Below are 21533 nucleotides of genomic sequence, written 5' to 3' on the forward strand. Positions count from 1 at the left end.
ACCTGAGGATGCACTTCAGTGAGACTGCCAAAGACGTCTAACTCCAACTAAGATCAAGAGAACTGAGAAACTTTGTTCCAAAGATTTCTCAAATATCTAAGTATTGAGGCCCTTAAAAACCCACTCTGAAACTCATCTTCTCCTGCTCAAGCGAGTTTTCCATACTGACTTTAATGACAATGGAGGCAATCAGTTTTTAGTAATATATCCAGTTATTTCACTGAGAGAGAACAATTTCTCTGGACAGGGGTTACAACTCATAAGACAATAATCTTTTGCTTTATTGAGCTGCCAGTATCAGTTCCATAGATTTGGATACACAGAAACAGGTAAATAAATTTGTTTTTAAGGGGGACACAAGTGCTTTCAGACTGCATGCAACACCTGCTAACATCATCTGTCACTTTTGCACAGGCCAAGGACAACTCACAAACATAGAGATCTGCCATCTGTTTTATCAACGAAAGTTATCTACCATGATTCAAAGAACTTCTATGCAAAAGACAACATAAAAAGATTGCTGGTAAGTAACTAATTTTCATCATCTCCCTCTCAAAGAGGGAAACATTTTAAGCAATGGCTAGTTCGCATTCCACCAGATGAACTAGTTTCACTGTGATCCTTTTCAGATGTATAACCTATCACTTTTCAGTTGGTTGTAAAAGTCCACAGAAAACCAGTTTAACATTTTCCATCTGTACCAATTTAAACACTTCTTGAATAGCAACAACAATAGTTTTGAAATGTCCTTTCCCTTGGCTCTCCTCCTTTCTCCTGCGTATCTATATGATCTCTAATAATTTTGATGACATAGGAACATTTCAGTACTTTAACAATAAAATTGAGCATGTCAGTGTTCTCACTACATAATCAGTGGCAGAAATACAAGCACCTGACAGAAAACTGAGTGATTTAATATCAGAACAGTTTCAGTGTTTAAAGTAATGAAGAAGTGTCACAGACTGCTACATAGTCCTGCTGTGAAAGACGAGTAGTTGCACAATAAATGAAGAGAAAACTGTAATTTTTTAACTTTTGTAAGGTGCATTAGTAACAAAAATTGTCTCCGAGAATGCCAAAATAAAGGATATTTCTCCCAGTGGAATTAAGATTTTAATGCTTTGCCTTTGACCTGAATTACAGTGTTCTTTAAATCCAAGAGCACAAAATTTCAGACTCCGTAAATAACCTGCAGCTTGCTAGCACAAATCTGTCAACTAACAAATCCCTCTTCATCTCTCCAAAGACTACATTTTTAAAGGTCATTAGATGGTCAGCTCACACACTGGCTTTACAGATCATGTAGTAGAAAACAGACATATCAAATCTTCATTCCCAATTTGAAATAGCAGTGCTTCCTGAGAGTGTATCATCCTTGAAGTAAGTTAGAGAAATAGCAAGGTCCTTGCTTTCACTAGATGAAGCAGTCCAATGCAGTATTTGCTCTTTATGGAGAGGTCCAACTGATGAAAACAGTGAATCATCCTTCTTGATGGATACTCAAAGCACTGAAAACGTCTCAGTCCAAGAAAGAATCAACAACTTCAATTTCAGGTTAATTACATGTTTAATTTTGAAGTTGTGCATAAACGCTGTACTAAATCAAAATGTTTGCTCAAGTGAGCCAAGTGAAATCATGAATTAGATCCACTGTGACTATACTTAAAAATCTGCCCTTCAAACTGAAGTGAATCCACTGTAACAAACTTCCAGCCCTGAGGCAAAAATGGTCCCCTCCAGGGACTGCTGTTCGTGTGCTAGTACCTCAACTACAAAACTCCATTCTAGTCTCCATTTTTAAAAAAGGGACAAAAAAAAAGATGTCAATTAAATGAAAAAATAATCCAAACCCCAAAAGTAAATAAATACAAACCCCTAAATGTAGCTATATAGTATTACAGAAATAGTCCTATCTCTCAAAGTTAGTCTAAATGAAGCACAAGAATGCCTGTGTGGGTCATTTCAATGTAGCTGAGATGTCACTCCAGCCTGTCCCCAACACTGTATAGAAGGTTTACACTAATCAGCTTTTTCTGAAGGTAAATTCTAGCATCACATCGATAGCTGTTACACAACATCAAGAACTAGGAGCTGTGCTGATTTATGAAAGCCAATCTAGTCCTATTTTCAAGCATCTTAATTAAAAGGTATTTTACCGCATAAAATTGTTTCACATCATAAAGTTAAATGTTTCAGTTACGAACAAATAAAGACAATGGTGCATCATTCTCTAAATTATGGACAGAGTTGTTTTACAGTTAGCATTAACTTTTGGTAAGCTGGGGGGAGGAGGAACAGGAAGGAGGGGTAAGAACCAGGAAAAAACCAAAAAATTTAGATTTTTATCATCATTGAATACTTTACAACAGTACGATTTTTCTCACAATTTTAATTATGTATTTCTACCTTTATCTATTGGACAGTGAATGTTTTCCTAGAATGGAAAAAAGCATACTCCTTTCTCCAAGTTTGTTTCAAAAAAAATCAAATTGTATTAATTATTTTCTCATAGAACATAGACCACACAACTCAACAGGTAGTAGAACTAAATTTCTGTTCTTGGCTTTTGTTATTTTGTAGTAGTAAACCTGCCTTGCACTCATAGCAGCATCTGAAGGAACATCGATGGAATTTAAGTCTTTTAAATTAAAAAAAACAAAACAAAACAAAAGTCTTTCAGCTAACAGAATTATTCTCTAAAGCAAAATGAAAAAAAAATAGCAAAAATAAAAACAAAGCAAACACATGTTCAGTCAAAGCACACATGTATTCACATACTAGACTTCAGGAAGAATCAAAACAGTGTAACTGGTTAATCTCATAATTGCAAGAGGCTTTTATCCATGGCTGTTAAATAACATGATCTAAGTTGCACCTCCAAGGTTAAGTGTGTAAAGTCACCATGCAACTAAAATAGCAGGTCACTGAAGAGTATGCTACACCATTTACATAAAGAGAAACAGAATTTTTAGTAATTATGCTTGTAAAATAATTACTGTTGTTTGTTTCCGTACCACACAAATATATTTACTAGTACAATATAAATGCATTCATTGGGAATACGGTGACTGCAAAACTTTTGAGTTTTTACTCCTGTAAATGCCTGATCTGATACAGTATTTTAAAACAAGCAATGTGGAGGGAAAAAAAAAAGAAATAATCAAAGCGATGAACTGAATCATCTGAGGATAAGTAACAGGTGCTTAACTGACAAGCCACATGACATTTATGTTCACTCTAAATCAGAACTTATACTGTGGTACCTAAGTAGGTGGAAGTCTACCATTGGGAAAGCCAAAATAATTTGCATTCTCTATGGATACCAAGGATTACTACTATAAAGATATTTTTCATGTTCAGAGCCCAGTCTAACAGGATAATATTTGTAGAAGGGATAAAGGGATCTAGGTTACCCACTGGTGTTCAATTGATTTTTTGGTCCCTGGGAAAAAAATAAAAATAAAATTTGTGGAGTATAGGGGAGAATCACAAAGGGCAGTCACTGCTGCAGCCACAGCTAGAACTAAGGATTTCCTGGTCTCCATTCCACGCTGAAACACTGGACACTGGTCAAGATCACTGTATAAAGTTACTATATAGCCATTTGTACTTCAGCTCAAGCTTGGAACTACTGAACACAAACTTTGACTACTACATTAAAATAGTCATTGAAACAGAAAACAAACATTATCTGTAACTTACAAAAAAAAAGAAAAAAGATTTTGTTGGATAAACTCCAAATAACATGAGCAAAAAAACCCTCTCTCCACTTAGTACAGTGACTGAACTTTTTTCTACATGAAACAGACAATGATTGTTATTTTATAATCACGATCAAGATGTCATGTCTGTAGGCACTGCAGAAATGTTAAGATATCACCCCTACTACAGCATGAGCACAGTGAGATGTCACAAGGCTAAGAGTCTTAGCACAGACAGGCACACTGCCAATATTGTCAAACATTGCCACTTTCCACCCTGCACTTCGGATACAGGAGGTCCTCATCTCTTCCACAAGTTACGAAATGTGCTGACCCCCACAGCTGAAAACTCTTTGGAGAATGACAGAATTGACACATAGACCAGAGTTGTTCCCCTGTCAAGAAATATCTGGCAGAGGTGCAATCTCTGTACAGCAGAGCTGTACAGCAGTGATCAGCTGTAAGAGTTATTTGCTACTCAGGAGTCAGCAATGTGGTAGGATCAAAATATTTGGAATCAGTTACTGGGTGAAAGGGAAGAATTTTAAATGTGAAGATGATAGTTTTATTCCTTAAGTATATAATACATGTACCACTACTCCCATCCCATCGGCCACTTCATCCCAGATGCTAATGGCATTTGTATAGCATTCAACCTTGCAGGGGTTGGAATGGGGGGAAAAACATCTGATTTTGAAAGCATTCAACAAAATTGTAAAAGTCTGCAAATAATTTCATGCATTCCACCAAGTCTGGCCAATTTCAAAAGTCACTGAACTTCCAGAAACATGGTACTTTTTAAGATCCTGAAGTACTTGACTTGCATGATGATAGTAACTGTCTTTTTTTCAAAGTGACATCTCTCTTATATGCACAAATTGTTCTTGTACCCACATCTATAGGTACAAACTGGTGAAACAGTGACTGAGTAAAGAGAATTTAATATGCATTTATTTAATAGAGACTTTATTACTGTTTAGCCAGTTGGCATTCTTTTCTTTAAATCAAATTTGAGTCCAGAGTGCAAAACAGATATTGTCATTTTTTTCATAAACAGCTGTAAATACTCTTTTCCGTGTAAGCAATTTGTTCTGGTTTTGCTACCACCAAGACCATGTGAACAGTACTGTTATTTCTATTGTCAAAACTCTGTAATACATGAGAAAATCAAATTCTGAGTTGGGTGGGACCAGACTCCATGCTATACAGAAGCTAACACTGAACCACGTTCACTGTTTTCTCTTTAACAGTCTGTTGTCTTGCAGAGAAAGAAGCCCAGCTCTAACCTTTAATTACCTAAGTAGTACTTACTAAACTTAGTTGCCCTGAATATCCACAGATTAAAGCAGTTCTGGGGATGATCCCAGATAGTCTTTCCAAGTAAGAACTCTCATCAGATGCCGTTACTAATCAATCCTTGACAAGCAAATAACTATAGTAAACCCATACAGTATTAAAAAGTGCAATTGATTAACTTCCAATCTTTAGTACTTGTTCCACACTAAAAAGTCACTTTAGTTACAGCCAAGACAAAGCCTCCCATCCTTTCCTTTCCCTGCCCCTTCCCAATCAATTTTAAAAACTCAAATAAACATTAAACCTTTGAGTCACGCACAAGCACAGGTTTGCTCACACATGAGAAAATACTGAACTCTTTCTTTCTTTCCTTTTTCAGCCTGCAAGCAACAAGATGTGCTTATTTTATCCCTGGTATGGGAAAGGAGTGGTGGAATTTTATAGTCTTGCTCACAAAGTGGTCTCAAAAAAAACCCATTCCCCAGTGGTAGAAGCATCACCACAGCACAGATCTGCAACTTCCCTAGTCACAATTTTTCATCTCCACTCTGTGTACATAGCAGCTAGACCACCGATAGGCCAACCAGGCATCTCCTCATCCCCTTGTGGGAGCAACAGAAATTATCTCGCCTTGGTCCTATTCCCTCAAAGGGGAGGAGGAGGAGAAATGATAATTGCTCTGTAATGCAACATTCAGCTACATGGTATAACTAGCTGGGATGTGATAACCACTGTAAAGACAAGCTGGATACTTCTCTTAATAGTGTTTTGGTATCACCATGAGTCAAAAACATTCAGCATCCTGATGCAGTTCTAGTCATATCCTTGCCTCATTTATACTAGTAATTAGTCTTGGTGTCTCATGTTAGGCTTTACACATAGTGAGGAAAAAAAACAGCTCTACTGTGAAAAATTACATTTCTCAAGGAAAAAAAAGCACAATAAAAGAGCTAAGTCCTTATGAGTTGATCAGGAAGGAGAGCAGAGAGGTGGTGGTAGTGGCAGCAACAGCTCCAGGCTCAATGAACTTATTAGAGCTTGTGATTAAGTGGGGGAAAAAATAAAATACAATTTAGTCACTGACACTCTCTGCAGACTTTGGGCAAGTTACTTTGCCTTTTTCAACTTTCTTTTTCCTTTTCCATTTCTACTAGGCACTCTCAGGGACTACGACTGTATCTCACAACAAGGCCAGAACCCTACAGCTCTGTAGGGACCCTCTTCTCCCTCCATCCTCAACTAGAAAAGCCTCTGTGCACAACCAAAACAGGACTAATTAATATGCTAGCTTTGACTTTTTTCCTGTCTAGCCAATCCTGGACGGCCAGTCTCCTGAGAGCACCAAGATGCTCATGAAGTGAGATTCAAAAAAAGAAATGTAGTATTTCAGTAGCTTTTTTCACATACTAATCTGCAAGGGGCTACATAAATGTAACTAGAAAAGGCAAATGAACCTTGGGAACTCGTTCCAAGTTTCAGTGCAGGTAAACAAGGCAGACAGAGGCTAGCAACAATAAGGAAGGCTTGTGAAAGCCTTAATAATGTAAAAAAAGGCCTTACAACTTTAGGCAACTGTAGCCAAAGACCCTGTGGAGAGATTTAAAGAAGCATGACATAATAAAGCAAATAATGCAACCTTAATGAAGGTATGAAAAATATTTTAAGACAGATGATTCTTACCAAAAAACTAAACCAGAAACAGCATTTCAACATCCAGCAACAAACCTGAAGGGCACAACTCAGTGGCTGTAAACTGTTGTAGCTGTGATGACACAACAGAGTTAAGGCATCATACACTAGTGCAGATGTGCTCCCAGAAGCCCCAAAAAACAGATGCCTTTTTTTCTTTAAGAGTCCATGTTTTCGACTAGTAACTGGGAAAATTCAAACCACATGATTATTCACAGTAAAAGAAAAATGAGAATACCTGTATTCCCTATTTCAGTCCCTTGGAGCTTCTAAACATAAATTTAATCCATTTCAACTTTACCATTCTTGGAATCAAAGTGTTTCTCACATTTTGTGAATATTTATATCTTGTTACTCAAAGGTTTTGATATCTCAATGCAATAGATCCAGTCATATTACCCTGAACAAGTGAGTGCATCGTATGCAGGTGAAAAATTCACCAGGTTTTGGCAATCTCTGAGAATAAGTCCAACAGGCAAGTATGTATGGAAACTGAACAGGTAAGAGTCTAAATTATCTTCTTGCTTGCAGGAAGGTACAATCATCACTATTCCCCGCTATGGGTACAGAATGTCACTCTCCCAAGATCATTAATGCAGTAGCAGTTATTGACATAAACTGTGATTTTAACATTGCAAAAACGGGAAACAATTGAATGTGCACCTATACATCTAGCCCTCTTTCCTCTGCTGTACTTCTTAAGTACAACTTAAGAGTCCCCAGCAGGAATGAATTTGACTGAGTTTTCTAAGCTATTATATTTTCTGCTATGTCTTCAACATCTGTTTGAAAATCTCCAGAAGAGACTCCACACCCTCCCTGGGCAGCCTGGGCCAGAGGCTCCCTCATCCTCATAGTAAAGTATTTTTTCCTTACATTTAATTGGAATCACTTTCTACTAGAATCTATAGTATAAACACTTGATACCTAGATAGCATCATTAGTACAAGCTCTGAAAATGTTTTCTTGATACTCAATCCATGCTGAAGGAAAAAAAAAAAGACATCAAAACTAAAAAATGAACTAAAAACTAAATATAAATTGTGAATGCTTCCAATTGTATGTGCCAAATCCACGGCTAAAAGGTAATCCTTTTGTAACTTAAGCCCTCTTTAGCAACTCCCTTTTGTTTTTCATTATATATTCCTTTCCCAACCAAAACAAAACCTGCTTATTAATTCCCAGGGCCTGCCTCCTCACCCTGCAATTCCCAAGTTCATTATCCAAATTTAAACTCCTTTTACTTATGTCTGTGTCCCTTTCACCTATCCTCCAACTCCAGGCTCCATGACTTAGTCTTTCTACAACACAGTTCCAAACATCAAGTTTCTCTGTCCCTCTGGCAGCTTCTGGTGACCATTTTCTACTTTTACATGCTTTTTACAATCTGTTTCCCTGCAGCCAAGTTCTGTTCTTGTCCAGTTTTGCCTGAATCCTCCATGTTGGTGGAGCATGGAAATGATGTAATGAATCTATCAAATGATCCAGTACCTTATCATGACTCTGTCCTAGCCTGACCCTCAGAGTATGGATTAATGGTCACAGACTGATTTATATATAATGCCTTTTCAACCCTCTTCCTGGAACAGTCAAGTGAGGTGTGCTGACAACTGTATGCAAGACAAAGCAAGACCATAGCATTTTCTGCCTCAACCACAGTACATGGTGACATCACAGAAAATAAGGTAAAAAGGAAGGAATGAAAATGAAATCACCATGGATAAGGTTGGGTAAATTCAAACACAGCTTTTATACTGACAACAGAATTTGTTGAAGGGAAAATAGAGCATACTCCCACACAAAAAAGTCTACCTGTATGGTCCATACTAGGGATGAATAGATCTAACTACACACACATTATCCCACTTTGATTTTGAAAACCTCAATTCAGGATTTCAAATATTTTTAATACAAGTGAAATATAACTAATTTGGTTTCCATACCAGATCACAGGAAAACTCAGGTTGGACAGAAAACCCTAGAGGTCATATTAATCCAAACTTATTTTCAAACATCATAGTTGCAGGAGCCTATTTAGGATTCAAGTACCTGGGTTTCATTCTTTGTTCTACCACATAATTCCCGTCTCATCTCATATCACTAATTTACACAGCTGCTATCTGCCTGAGCTGTCTGCCGTCACAGAAAAGATGTTGTACTACAACATTAACATTTGAGAAATGCTTAGGTAATGTGGCTTCAAACACAGGCAATCAGACATCAAAATATTAGAGCTGGGTTACTATGGGAAACTTTAGATCTTAGTCTGGCACTCCCAAGCATTCAACCTGGGTGTCTTGTTCCACTCAAAAAAGTAAAGATCTGTGTGCACAGATGTTTGAGTTCTGAAGTTGCTACATTTTAGAAATTCGTATTTTTATTTCAAATCTGTTCCTTGGTTTAAGAGCAAAGACTTAGCTTGTGAAAGTCCTTAACCACACTGTGCTTCTACTGGACCAAAACTAACTGTAAATGAGAGTCATAAAACCAAAAATTGTTATCAAGTCACATTTATTAGGTTTAAGAGTACACAGTAATACATTAAATAATATTTCTTTATTTCATTTGCCCCTGTTTACTACATCTCTAAATAGCATTTCAGTCAGACACTTACCTATGGTGTGTTAAACTATTTCCTGCTTAGCACCTAGACCTGGGAAAATGGATAAATTACACTGGAGTTCATTTTCTGTTCTCAAGTCTCCAGGAGATGATGCTGGCAGGTTGAGGCAAAGTACAGAGGGATGTTTGTCTCATTTCTTTCTGCTATTTTGGATGACAGTATTAATACACCACTAGAAAATGAACAAGTCAAAGAGAAGGTTGGTTATTTTTTAAATTCTAGCTTCAAACAAAGCCCATTAACTGAACTGGTTAAAAAAAAACATGAACAACACTTTTCCTAATGAACTTCAATGATATCTACCTGCCAATCCTTTTTATATCCTCATCAATAAGCCAGGCAAAAACTGCCAGAAGTTCAATCTAAATCTAGGTGTGAATTCTGATTGGGAGACCTTGTGAGCCACATAAACTTGCCATTAAATGTTTGCCATTTGTCCTCAACTAGTCCACTAAAAGTGATTTTAAATTGTCACACATTCGTCTCCTTGAAATGGGAACCATCAAGTGATATCACAATCAAAAAAAGTTTACCACTCAGCATCTACAAGGACAAGACTGAGTCCAGAGACAACGTGGGGAACAGCAAGTAAGACCAAAATGAACCCAAAACAAATAAAATCCCACAGAATCAGAGAATACCAAGGGCTGGAAGGGACCTCGAAAAATCATCTACTCCAACTCCCGTGCCAGAGCAGGACCACAGCTACATGCTAGCTGGTTAATAAGTCTTTCTGTTACGTAAGTATGCACATCTGTGCATATATACATTCATATTTGCTGGACACTGTGTGTAAATATATTGTCATGGGTTTGTGTGGAGCTGCCTTTTGCTTGATAATAGGAGGGAGCTACAATGCTCTCCTAGTAAGCAGTCTCAGAACATCCCCCAGCTCTGAGGTGGACCCATCTCCAGCCTGGTCAGGCCAATCCGTCACTCCCTGCCATCACTATTTAAGAAAGGAAACCCGAGCTGGAGGAGTGGTACAAGATAGAGATGACCATACAGATCCACAGTCAGAGAAAGAGGAAGGAAGGAGAAATGCCAGACCAGAGACCCCTCTGCAGCCTACAGCTAGAAAGCAGGCTGTGCCCCTGCAACCCATGGAGGGCAATAGCAAGCCTGAGAGCCATCAGCAGCTCTGGGTGAGTGCACCCAGACAGACAGGAGACTGTGTGAGGAGGCAGCCATGGTGCAGGCCGTGCTGGAGTCTGTGAGCCACAGAGACACACACAGGACACACAGGAGAGATGCTGCAGCCTTTGGGATGAACGCACGCCAGAGGCCTGTGAGGGACCCTGTGCTGGAGCAGGGAGGGCTGGCAAGGAGCCCATCTGCCTTGATAAAAGACAAGCAGCAGGAGCCATCAGGAAAGGACTGACTAAAACCCCCATTCCCTGCCCCCTGAGCCATTCATGGGGGGAAGGAGGTAAAGATACTGGGATCAGTATCAGGGTTCTAAGCCAAGGAAGAGAGGGGCAGTGGGGGGAAAGTGGTCCTAAAGGGCTGGTTGTGCTTTTCATCATTGTACCACTCTGTGTTGGTTTCTGTTGGTTATGTTTTTAGTTTTTATGGTTTTCGTTGGTGGTGGATTAATTTTTGGATTTTTCCCCAAGTTTAGTCTTGTCTGCTTTGCCTGCAACCATAAGTGGAAATTGAGTCCTTTCCTGTCCTTAAGGGGTTCCAAAGGCCTTTGGTACTTATGGCTGATCGTGTCCTTTGTTCCCACATGGGCCTAAACCACAACATACATGCATAAAGCAACTAAGAAACTTTTACTTAAGCCTTTCTTCATTTTCATTTCCTTTTAGATCAATGCAAGAAGAGGATATTTAAGGGTGGTAAATTTCCAGGTCTTTGACAGCATAAGATATGGGAATAAATAAACATTTTACATCAAAACTTACACACTATCGTGAATACTAAAACAATTTTACATTTTCTATGCATTAAGGCAGAGAACAAGTCTGACTAAAAGGCTAGTGGGAATATTTTCAAATAACAGTTTTTATCTATATTACCTCAATGAGACCAAACATATTGAGGATGATGCATCTAACTAAGCATAGCATTTACTAAATAAAACTGATTTGAAACCAATGCTTCCCATAGTGTCTTTACTACAAATGTACAAGAAATAGCTTTTTCTGTCCTTCTGGAAAATTAGTTTGAAGAGTCAGTCCTATCTCCTCTAGTCAGTGAGAAACCATCATCGATTTCTTTTCTAAAAAGTAACAGGTTCTTGTACTCTCTGTGGTATGTTAACAAAACTGTCTAAGACTTCTGTGGTTTCTCTGCAATGCATTATATCCTACATGAGTCCCTACGGTTATAACTAACAGTATAAAATATACATAGACTCAATGACTTTTGATCCTGATTCTGAACTCAGTTATACACATGCTGCTAGGAAACACACTTTATTTCACTGTAAAGGACTGACTCTTTCTCTCACTGCAAGAACAGAAAGCATTGCTACAATGTGCCTTTTAATTCTAAAGTAAAAAGGCAGCATGGCTCAGAAAGAAATACTAACCCCTGCCTTTCCCCTGATGGACAATTCATCTTTATATACTGATAACAATGGGAGGAGCACACTTGAACCAAATCACTAACTATTTAAAAGCGACGTAGTTCATGAACTGTCCATGGTTGATAAACCATTGAACAGAAAACACCATTGACTCTTTCCATTTCAAGGCAGCTCCCTGACTAGTATCAGAAGACTAACAGAAATATATTCCAATACATTTCTAATTCACAGCAAGTAATTTAAATATTCTCTCTACTGTACATAGAGATTGCTTGAAAATATTCTCAACAGACAAGAGTCCAGATCAGTTGCTTTAACAGCCTAACACAGCACAGCAGTCATAGTTAGAAAAATCCCAGCAGCCAGTCACCCCAGCTTGTAATTCCTCTGGAAATGTTACCCAGAGTTCTGGAGGACATGGAGTCATGGGAACACTTTGAAATAAGAGGCGAGCCATTGGAGCAGGGAAGCTATAAATCAGACTTGCTGGGCAGATGGCACTGCAAGCAAGAGAGCTGATGGCAGATGGCAGTGAGAGCTTGGATAAGGCAAAAAAATTGGTTGCAAACTAATGAGATCTGTTAAGATGCTAGAGACAAGTACTCTCCCTTTCTGATCACTCTGTTTAAAGTGAGGGTCAGATCAACCCCTCCTTCCCACAGAAATTTACCCAGTAAAAGTTTTCAAAGACATAAAGGTAGCTTGGTTTTCTTTCAAAAAGAAATATCCACAGCAACCATTCATAGAGTCAACACAATTCAATACAAAATAAGCATAAGATTCATAATTAAAAACTCCAAGGCTCTCATGAAATTTTGGAAGTCCACAGTCTTCTACAGGCAATCTATGAGCCCTCCAAGATGGTTTAACAACATGCATATTTTCACAGAGGAGCAGAGACGGTTCAAACAAAAGGGAAGTTTCAAGTCAGAAAGTATCTTTAATGGAAAAATGCTACACAACACATTAACTTTGGTGAAGATCTGGTCTTAGTTAGACAAGAACTGAGGTTGGCTTGGTGCTCACAAATTCTCCACTTCTTTCCTGAAGCTGACCTGTGGCTCCTCAGCTTCTGTTATGAGACAGAATAGTACCTATCAGTAAAAATGTGTAGTATCTCTTGAGATATTAATGAATATCATTCCCTCTCTAACCTCCAAATATTGGAAAAACCTTTCTCCTCTAGTTTTATATACACATGCAAGCACACAAACATACACATATATTTTTGTTTCCTTTGTCAGAGCCTCAGCATTCTTTTTTAAAAGTAGTACTGCCAAGACTGCAAAGTTTTTTCTGTTTTGATACAATGGGGCAAGAAGCCTTAAATTTTTCAGAACACAATTACAAAATTATCTGCTTCAGAAAATGTGACAATCTGAGCGTAGGCTATGTGAGCTTCTATCAGAGAGCAGCTTCCACTAGCTTCTAACATTACTTCCAGGAGCCTATGCAGTTTTTCTCCCAAGATGTATTACCAAGGACAAGCCTATCATCTTACCATTGCAAGGATCTCATGGTCTTATAAACTTCTACAGCTGCAACTTCTGACAAGTATGGTTGTTTTTTTTATTTGCATGTAAGAAAAAGCAATGAAGTGGTAAATAAATTGACTTTAAAGCCTTCAGGAAAAGGGAAGCAAAGCTCTAGACTTGTGTGGGAAGCTAATAAAGAGGGAGCACAGCAATAGCACTGCAGTAACACAAAGGATTAACAGGCTGTCATTAAGAACTTACATATCCCAAAGTTATTATGGAGTTCTTGTATCCTGAACACATATAAAAAAACCATTCACATAAGAAAACCAATATATACCATATACACACCCATATGTTTGTAGGGCCCCTAAGGCTTACAGCAGATAAAGAAATGAAATGGCTAAGAAGTACTTCCCACAAACTGACTGTTCTTAAGATTAAAAAAAAAAAAGCTAGAAATAAAGTCCAGCCTTTTAAAATGTTCAGCAGCACATTCCTGAGACTTTCATTACATTGGAATAAGCACATGACTGAAAACTTGCAGATTCCAACTGCAAATCCACACTCTCCCATCAATTTTCTACACAATGAAGTCTCTTGACCTTTCCTGAGATTACTTTCTCCAGATGTAGTTATAGGGTTACAAATAGAATCACAGACTTATTTTGGCTGGAAGAGACCTTTAAGATCGAGTCCAGCCTTTGTGCCAGCCCTATCGACCACTAGACCATTTCCAACATCCAACAGTCTCAAAAAAAAAAAGCGTCAAGCATCTCCTTCGAGCCAGAATAGGTTTTAGGTCATTGTACCTTCTTGTTACACACCAAAGCTCAATCTATGGCTACTAAGCAAGCATGAAGTGATTTTTTTTTTTTTAAAGCAGCAAACCACAGCCACTCCCCGTGTCCTAAAGAACCCCAAACACCACCAACAATCAACAGAAAGTTGTTACTGAGAAATAACAATCATGGGTTCTAACAGACCCATTCATGCCCAACAAACAGCAATTTCAGGTATTTTCAGATGGTCCCTTTATTTGCAGCTTATCTTACATCTAATTTAATGAAAGTCTTATGATATTTTTCTTAAAACCTCAGCATCCTGAGGCACACTTGGGCTCCTCTAGTGTCCAGCTGTTGTGGTTACAGAAAAAAGTGCACCTCAGTGACCCGAATTTCAGAAGGCACATCAAAACAACACAATCGTATTTATTTGTTTGAATTTTTCTTAAACTAATCTTACTGTTTCTCTAAAACAGAGGTGAGCAGAGCTATTTGCTCTAAATATCTGCTCCTGGTATCTCAATTTACACGTAAGTACATGTTTTCCTTTGGTAGTCCTATCATGTAATTGCAAAAAAGTTCTCATTCCTATTAAATAGAAATCCCCCTTCAGAACTTTGATGGGCATCTTTTTGATCCAGCTTCTATGACTGTGCGGCCTTTTATTGGCTTGGCTCCAAGTGTGCTACAAAGTACAAGCTTCAGACATGATCACATTGCTGCATTCAGGTATGTGGGAAAAATAAATGAAAAGAGTGAAAAAGAACAGTATTTTCATGGATAATTCCATTCTTCCAAAAGGTCATTTTTTTGTCTTCTCTCGTCAGTGAACAACTCTGACACACTAGTCAACAGCATCATAAGGTTACAGATGCAGACAACAGCAAACTAATCCACAAAGTTCTTAACAGAAACACAAAAAAAACTCTTGAACACCAAGATGATACAGTTAAAGCTTTTGGACCCACATACTCTGTGCAATGTTCTACCACTCTTCTCATAAGCGCATAAGCATCATGTAGATTGAAGGTCCCTACAGTGGTGCCTCAGCATTATAACAAACATGTAACTGGGGAGAGGAACACTGCTCCAAACTCTTCTAATGGCTGGGGCTGAGAGCAGCATGGAAGTCATGCTGTCACTGTTTGCAAGAAGACACTGACTTTGCTGTCAAAGAGTTGATCAGAGTCATAATAAAAAAAAAAATCTGAACTTTAAATTAATTTGGCTAGTACCATTGTCAAAATGTCTCATCTCCCACACAGCATAAACCACAGAGAGACAGTGAGAGAGAGAAAAGAAATACACACTGGAAAGACAGATGGGAAGATGAAAGTATTGTAGACTAACACCAACATTAAAATGTGTCATCTAACCCTGCCCTCAATCAATTATTATGGCCTGGTCAGGGTAGATATACTAAAGTAAAATAGATTTATGGTTTCCGTATTACTTACCTCATGATCTGTTTCCACACAACATATCTTCCTACTCTGAATACATAGTTTATCATTAAACTAGTAAACCATGATGAAATGGTAATGAACATAAATTACTGTGTTCAGATGGTATCTCAAACACCATGTGTTTAGCTACCCCTATTTACAAGAAGAGTACACCTCTCATTACCAGTGCAATACACACAGCATCAGCTACACATGAATAATCACCAAAAGAAACAAAACTAGACAAATCAAATTGTCAGCACAAGTCTCATAAGGACCGCAAAACATTCTTATATCTGAACAATAACTTTTGTCTTTAATAGATAAAGTCACAGCATTACATAGCACAATAAACCATGTATCTACATCAAATAGTCCTTTTTTTTTTTTGACATTTTTGTGTTTGCACTAATGTATCATTACAGTTTGGTCACAACAGCACTGCAGAATATATCTCAAGAGCTTATAAGACATCAAAAATTTTCCTATCTTACCTGGCTCTGTACAGTTCTTTTCTTTATGTGTTGCGTTAGGCAATGCCATCAACTTCCTATTCTTCCACATTTCTGAAAAAAGACGTCTGTCTCCAACACTTGACTCTTGGCCTAAATTAAATAGAAAGAGGTTATGCCCACTGTCACTAATTTTTTCCTTCCTCATCTTAACTGTTTTATGTGTCCCTACTAGCAAGATCATTAGTACACGAATGCAGCAAAATCAAAGTGTGACTGGGGCACATGCCAACATACATATACTAGGTGCTCCTAGCTACAAAGGGTGAAATTAGCTAGGAAGATACAGCAGAGCTGTTAGCATGTTCTGGCTGTCACAACACCTGGCTGTGACCCACAATAGGAAAGTATTCTGCAGTAAGCAAATCCTAAAGCCTGCACCTGTGAACCTCAACACTTCGCAGTTCCTATAGGTGAAATCAGCCCAGCTATGCTGACATGGGCAGCAAATCACACTTCCATTTAATCATCTGCACTTGCACATATTACATTAGTGATTTTTTAAAAATTACAGATGGACGTGTTCCTGTTACACCTGAGTCTACGGACTAATCTTTTCAGCGTTGCTTATACTTGAAAATATAAATTTCTGCATAACTTGTCAAGGAAAGTGAGAAATAGCTGCTGTGTGAATCCCCTGCAAAGTCCTCTTTAGGAAGTCAATGGAGCTTTTGCCTAAACTCGTATTCCAGAAGCATTCACAATGGAACTTGCTGAATAGTGTACAGAAGGAGCTCTTGTGATAAAGTAGGGTATGCAATTACAATAATCAAAGGAAGAATAGGATCTCTTAATCAAATCACTTCCATCTCAGCCTTATCCATTTCAAACAAACATACCAAAATAACAAAAGTTCTTCTACAACTGATCCTAGCGTTTATATTCAATCATCATGTAATGCTCATACCTTGTTACAACGACTCTTACAAAAAAAGTCTTTATTGGAAATTAGTTTGGCTATAGCTTTTGCTAAAATAGTCAGATGCCCCAACTGTAAGAGTCATACAGAACAGATGGTCAGCATTTATGGATACAATCTATTGTAAATTAGCCAGCTAAGAAAAAAAAAAAATAATCCTACGTGATGGAGCATACCATAAAAAATTAGGTTATGAGAGATTTAGTTAATAACCCAGGAGATTAAAAACTTCCATTAGTCATGACATTTTTCATGTAAACCTAAAAAAGTTCTGAAAAACTGTTGTCTGCAATAAAAAAATCTCAAGCTATGTAAACATAATCACATGCTTGCTTTCACAAACCAAATCAACAGAATGATAGAATTATATGAAAATCGCTGGAGCAAGGGGGGAAAAAAAAAAGCATAGGCATGACAAAAACCACACTCTGAAACCACAATTAAAAGACACTAAAAGTTCTAAGATCACCAAGTCCGTATCTAGAATGGCAACAAGCCATCCATACACTTCAAACAACTCAGCAATAATTTGAACACAGAAGCATTATAAAGTACAAGAAATTCCACCACATTTTTCTTCCCTAAAGCACACATTTTAATTTCAGCTTTAAGATGATGACCCATTCTAGCTCTGCTGAACTCCCATTTTCTTATATTAAACATGGACATGGGATCTGGGCTTAGTTTGATTTTGTTCTTAAATCCTCAAGGATTGTTGGCAATCCTACCTAGCGACTCACGTGCTGTCCCAGCAACCTTAGACTTTGTATCTGAAGGATGCAAAGCATATTGCAGGAAGAGAGCCTGACGCTGCACACTTAACAGCCCAAACTGGGTCAGCAGGTGAGGTTAAAAAAAAACCAAAAACCAAAAAACAATGGTTCGTTATGAATGCATTCGTTTACCAACAGGGCACTTGCACAAAGAATGCAACAGACTGTCTCTAAAACACGAGATTGGTACTGCTCCTTGCCTAAAATACAGGCTTTTCTGTCAAATACACCCTGAAATTTAGCAGGAAGTCAGAGGGAAAAGATGCAGAAAAGAAGCAGTTGTAGCTGATGGAGGTTTATAACCTAAGGATAGAAATGAAAGGCGGCTCGAAGTCGCAGAAGGGGCCATAGCGGCTGAGAAGGATCCAACTCTGATGTAAGCGGCTGGGGGGAAACTACTTCAGGGCCGTTGGAAGGCACGCACCTGCCCCATGATTCCCCTCAGCCTCCCGACCCGAAGCCTTCCGAGAGGCACGGCGGAGGTCGCCAGGGCGGGCTGGGTGCTGTGAAGCCCACGGACACCAGGCGCCAGCGCCGCCGCCACCCCCTCCTCTCCCCGGGGCTACAGCCACGCACCTGCCCGGCGAGGGGGTTTCTACCAAGGAAGCCGCGCTGCTCCCCCGCCTCACCCACCCCCGGGGGTATTTCCACTGAGAAACTGAAAACGGGAACAGGTGGGGACGCCTCAGCCCGCCAACCTCCGGCCGCCGCCGGGGCAGCAGCACCCGGACCGCTCCAGCTGCCCTCCCGGCCGTGCCGGGATCCGGCGCTCCCGCGGCCACAGCCACTCACCCAGTCTGGAGAGCAGACTGGACATGCACCATACGAAGAAGAGGATGGCGCAGATGAAGCCCAGCTGCTGCAGCAGCATCTCCCGCCTCTTGCGAACTTTCCTCAGCATTAGTAGCATGGTCTTCGGCGGAGAGAGCGGCGTCTCGTCCAGCTCCATGGGAGCAAACGCGGCCGCCGCCGACCAGCAAGTCGGTCTGAAAGCGGGGATCACTCCCAGCGGCTTCCCGCAGACGGCTCCATAACGGGCGGGCTGCAGCGCGGAGAGAAGCAGATGCCCGACGCCTCAGGTCGGCAACGGCGAAGCAGGGAGGCAGGTGGAGGCGGGTGGGGGAAACGGCGGCGGCAGTGTGGAGCGGGCGGGGGGAGGGGGGCGGAGGGCGAGGCGTCGCTCTCAGGGGCCGGGCTGAGCCCCGCGCCCCACGCGCACCATGGCCGGCGGCGCACGAAGCGGCGCGTCGGCGCTCCGCAGTCCTCTGGCAGCGGCCGCCCCACAGCGTGCTGCGGGCCGCGACTCAGTACCGAGGGACGGCGACATCCATGCAGCTCCCCGCCCGCTCTAGGCAAGTTGAAAGTTTATCACTTTCCTCCCTCCCGCCGCCGCGGGAGTAGTTGGCTCCTGAGCTGCCAGTCAGCCCCGGGAGACTACCGCTCCCCTGAGTGCGTAGCCCAGCCCCTTCTCTCCGCCCCTCTCCCGCAACTTTAAGGGTGCTCCTCCGGCACCCATAGCAACGCGCATGTACCCTCCCCCACCTGGGGAGTGGGAGGAGGGGAGCGGAATTAACTGTAAAATTAGTCCTTTCCCCTAAACAGCGCAGGAATTCGCCGTTTCGATGTGGCGTTTGGCGGGGCCATCCATGCGAGGAGGGGAGCAGCAGCAGGTGCTGAGGTGCGGCCTGAGGCGCGGGAGCCGTTGGGGAGGCGCTTGTGGCATCTGGATTCTTTCAGCTGGCTCTAGGAGATGCATTCCAAGCGAGGCTTCCATGGGGAAAACAGTATTTGTCTGATCACTGCTGTACATAGTTTGCACTGTAATGAACGTGTGGTGTTTAGGACAACAAAGCGAGTGACTCATTTTGTGAGACAGCAGTTAGTTCCAAACTGGCCCACAACAGATATTTTAACTAGAATTTGGTGTTTACATTAATGGTCACCGTTTTTCAACAAAAACGGTTCTGGGAACTTCCTACCACAGCACAGGCCTTGGTTCTGTATTCCTTCCAGGTGTCCAGAAATGCCGTGCATGTCAGGGAGCGCACGTAGACAAAACGGGATTAACTCATCTTCTTTTAGGTATAGCATTTGGTTTACAATAGAAGGCCTTTTGGGTGATTTTCTCTGAATCTCTGTCCTTGTACTTCAGAAAATAAAACATTTCTTATCTGGTATAGTTTCTAGTGGTGTCATAATTATAATAAAATATCCTAGCTTACAGAAGCAAATCTTCACAAATAAAAGGTCGCTAAGCTTCTGAGGGTTTTTTATTATGTTTATGAATAATATTAGTTATAGTGAGATGCAGTAGGACAGTGCTGAGAGTTCTGTGATACACACTACCTGTGAAATTGCTCTAGATTCATGCAGAAGGCTGCCCAGTTGTCCCAAGTGCAAAAGGGATTACTCAAGCTGGAGAACCAAAGAGAAGCAGTTATGTTAACCTTGTCACTTTCTTGAATGCACATAGCTACAGAAGTCTGTGTGCCTCAACTGTTTGAGCTCCAGGGGCACCTAGGCTCCAACAGTCCTTTGACTTTCAGATTTATTTTAAAGCAGGAAACAGCTAATAAAATCATAGATGCATGTTAGAAGAATGGCCCTAAGACACCCCAGTCTTCCCTGTGTCATTCCCTTTATAGGTGCTGAGAGAGGAAAAGTAACTCTGAAAGCTACTGCCTGCAACAAAAAATGGTAGGGAGTACTACAACTCAACCCTTTATGTTTCTCCATGGCCACCTAGGAAATCTCCAAGTTGAACTCAGGATGATGAAAGCGGTCCCTCACTGAAAGAAAAGGCTAATTAGATACTTAGGCATGGGAAGCTGGGTAAAGGCAACTGAAGCTCTTTAGATCATTTGTTGAAGACTTTTAAGCTCTAGAGACCTTATTTGTTGGCCATGTCAATAGAGGTGCTGCTGCATCGTTAAATGCTACTGCATGTGCTGTCAGCTGTCATAATGCCTGAGAGGTAGTTCTTCATGTAGCTTTTTAACACCTCTTTTCTGGGTCTAAAACCTCCCCTTCTGCTCAAAATAGCAATGTGAACATCAATCTGCCACCCCTGTGGTAACTGTGGTGCTGACAGGACTGTAGCTTTCTATATGAAGATTTTATCTAGCAATAGGATGATGACACTGGGAGGGATTGCAGAGATTTGTTGACTTTTTTAGTATCCACTTGCCATAAGTTTATAGTCTTCAATCATAAGGCAGACCAGGGCCATGGCTTGAGAAGGGCCATCCTGGGGGTTGGTTCTCTCACCACATCACCACAGCTGACAGAGGTTGCTCGTGATTTTTATATTTACCTTTTTTTTTTTTAATCTTAGTTTCTTTTTACACTGAAGATGTTTTCAAAGCCACAGCACTCCTGATCTGAAGAGTTATGGATGTTAAGAGATGCAATGACAAATCTGTCTGGAACTGAGGTAAAGAGGTCCTGAGTTTCACATGTGAGGGATTTCCATTAGTTCTGTTGAGTCCTATGAACATCACATGGATCAAACCAAAGCACATGGTTAGTTACAGGAATTAGTATTGACTTTTTTGACATAGAACTTTTTTTTTTCCTGGCTGTTAAAAAGTTATCAGTTTTAGAGGTAACGGTGACTGTAGAAACCCTGGGGCCATCCCTGTGCAGAACTGAAAGCAAGAAACAAAAACCAAAAATGCTAAGAGATCTACTGTGAATCCTTTACACAAAAGAAATCTGCTACCCATGAAAGCAGTTCTCAGTGGGGTTGTGTGTGTCTCCCCTGTGTACACAAATGAGGCAGA

General features: G+C 40.3%; 1 protein-coding gene across 1 annotated transcript in view; it reads right to left on the reverse strand.

Moving 5' to 3' along the window:
* Positions 1-19070, reverse strand: part of SLC24A4 (solute carrier family 24 member 4) — a 98006-nt gene extending 78936 nt beyond the window's left edge. Inside the window, exons 1-2 of the mRNA XM_061997764.1 lie at positions 18544-19070; positions 16042-16152 (exon numbers count right to left, since the gene is read on the reverse strand). Of these exons, the coding sequence (XP_061853748.1) occupies positions 16042-16152; positions 18544-18700 (268 nt within the window). The 5' untranslated portion in view covers positions 18701-19070. The remainder of the gene's footprint in view (positions 1-16041; positions 16153-18543) is intronic.
* Positions 19071-21533: the final 2463 nt, after the last annotated feature.

Source organism: Colius striatus, chromosome 6, assembly GCF_028858725.1.
Source record: "Colius striatus isolate bColStr4 chromosome 6, bColStr4.1.hap1, whole genome shotgun sequence".
NCBI classification, from domain to species: domain Eukaryota; kingdom Metazoa; phylum Chordata; class Aves; order Coliiformes; family Coliidae; genus Colius; species Colius striatus.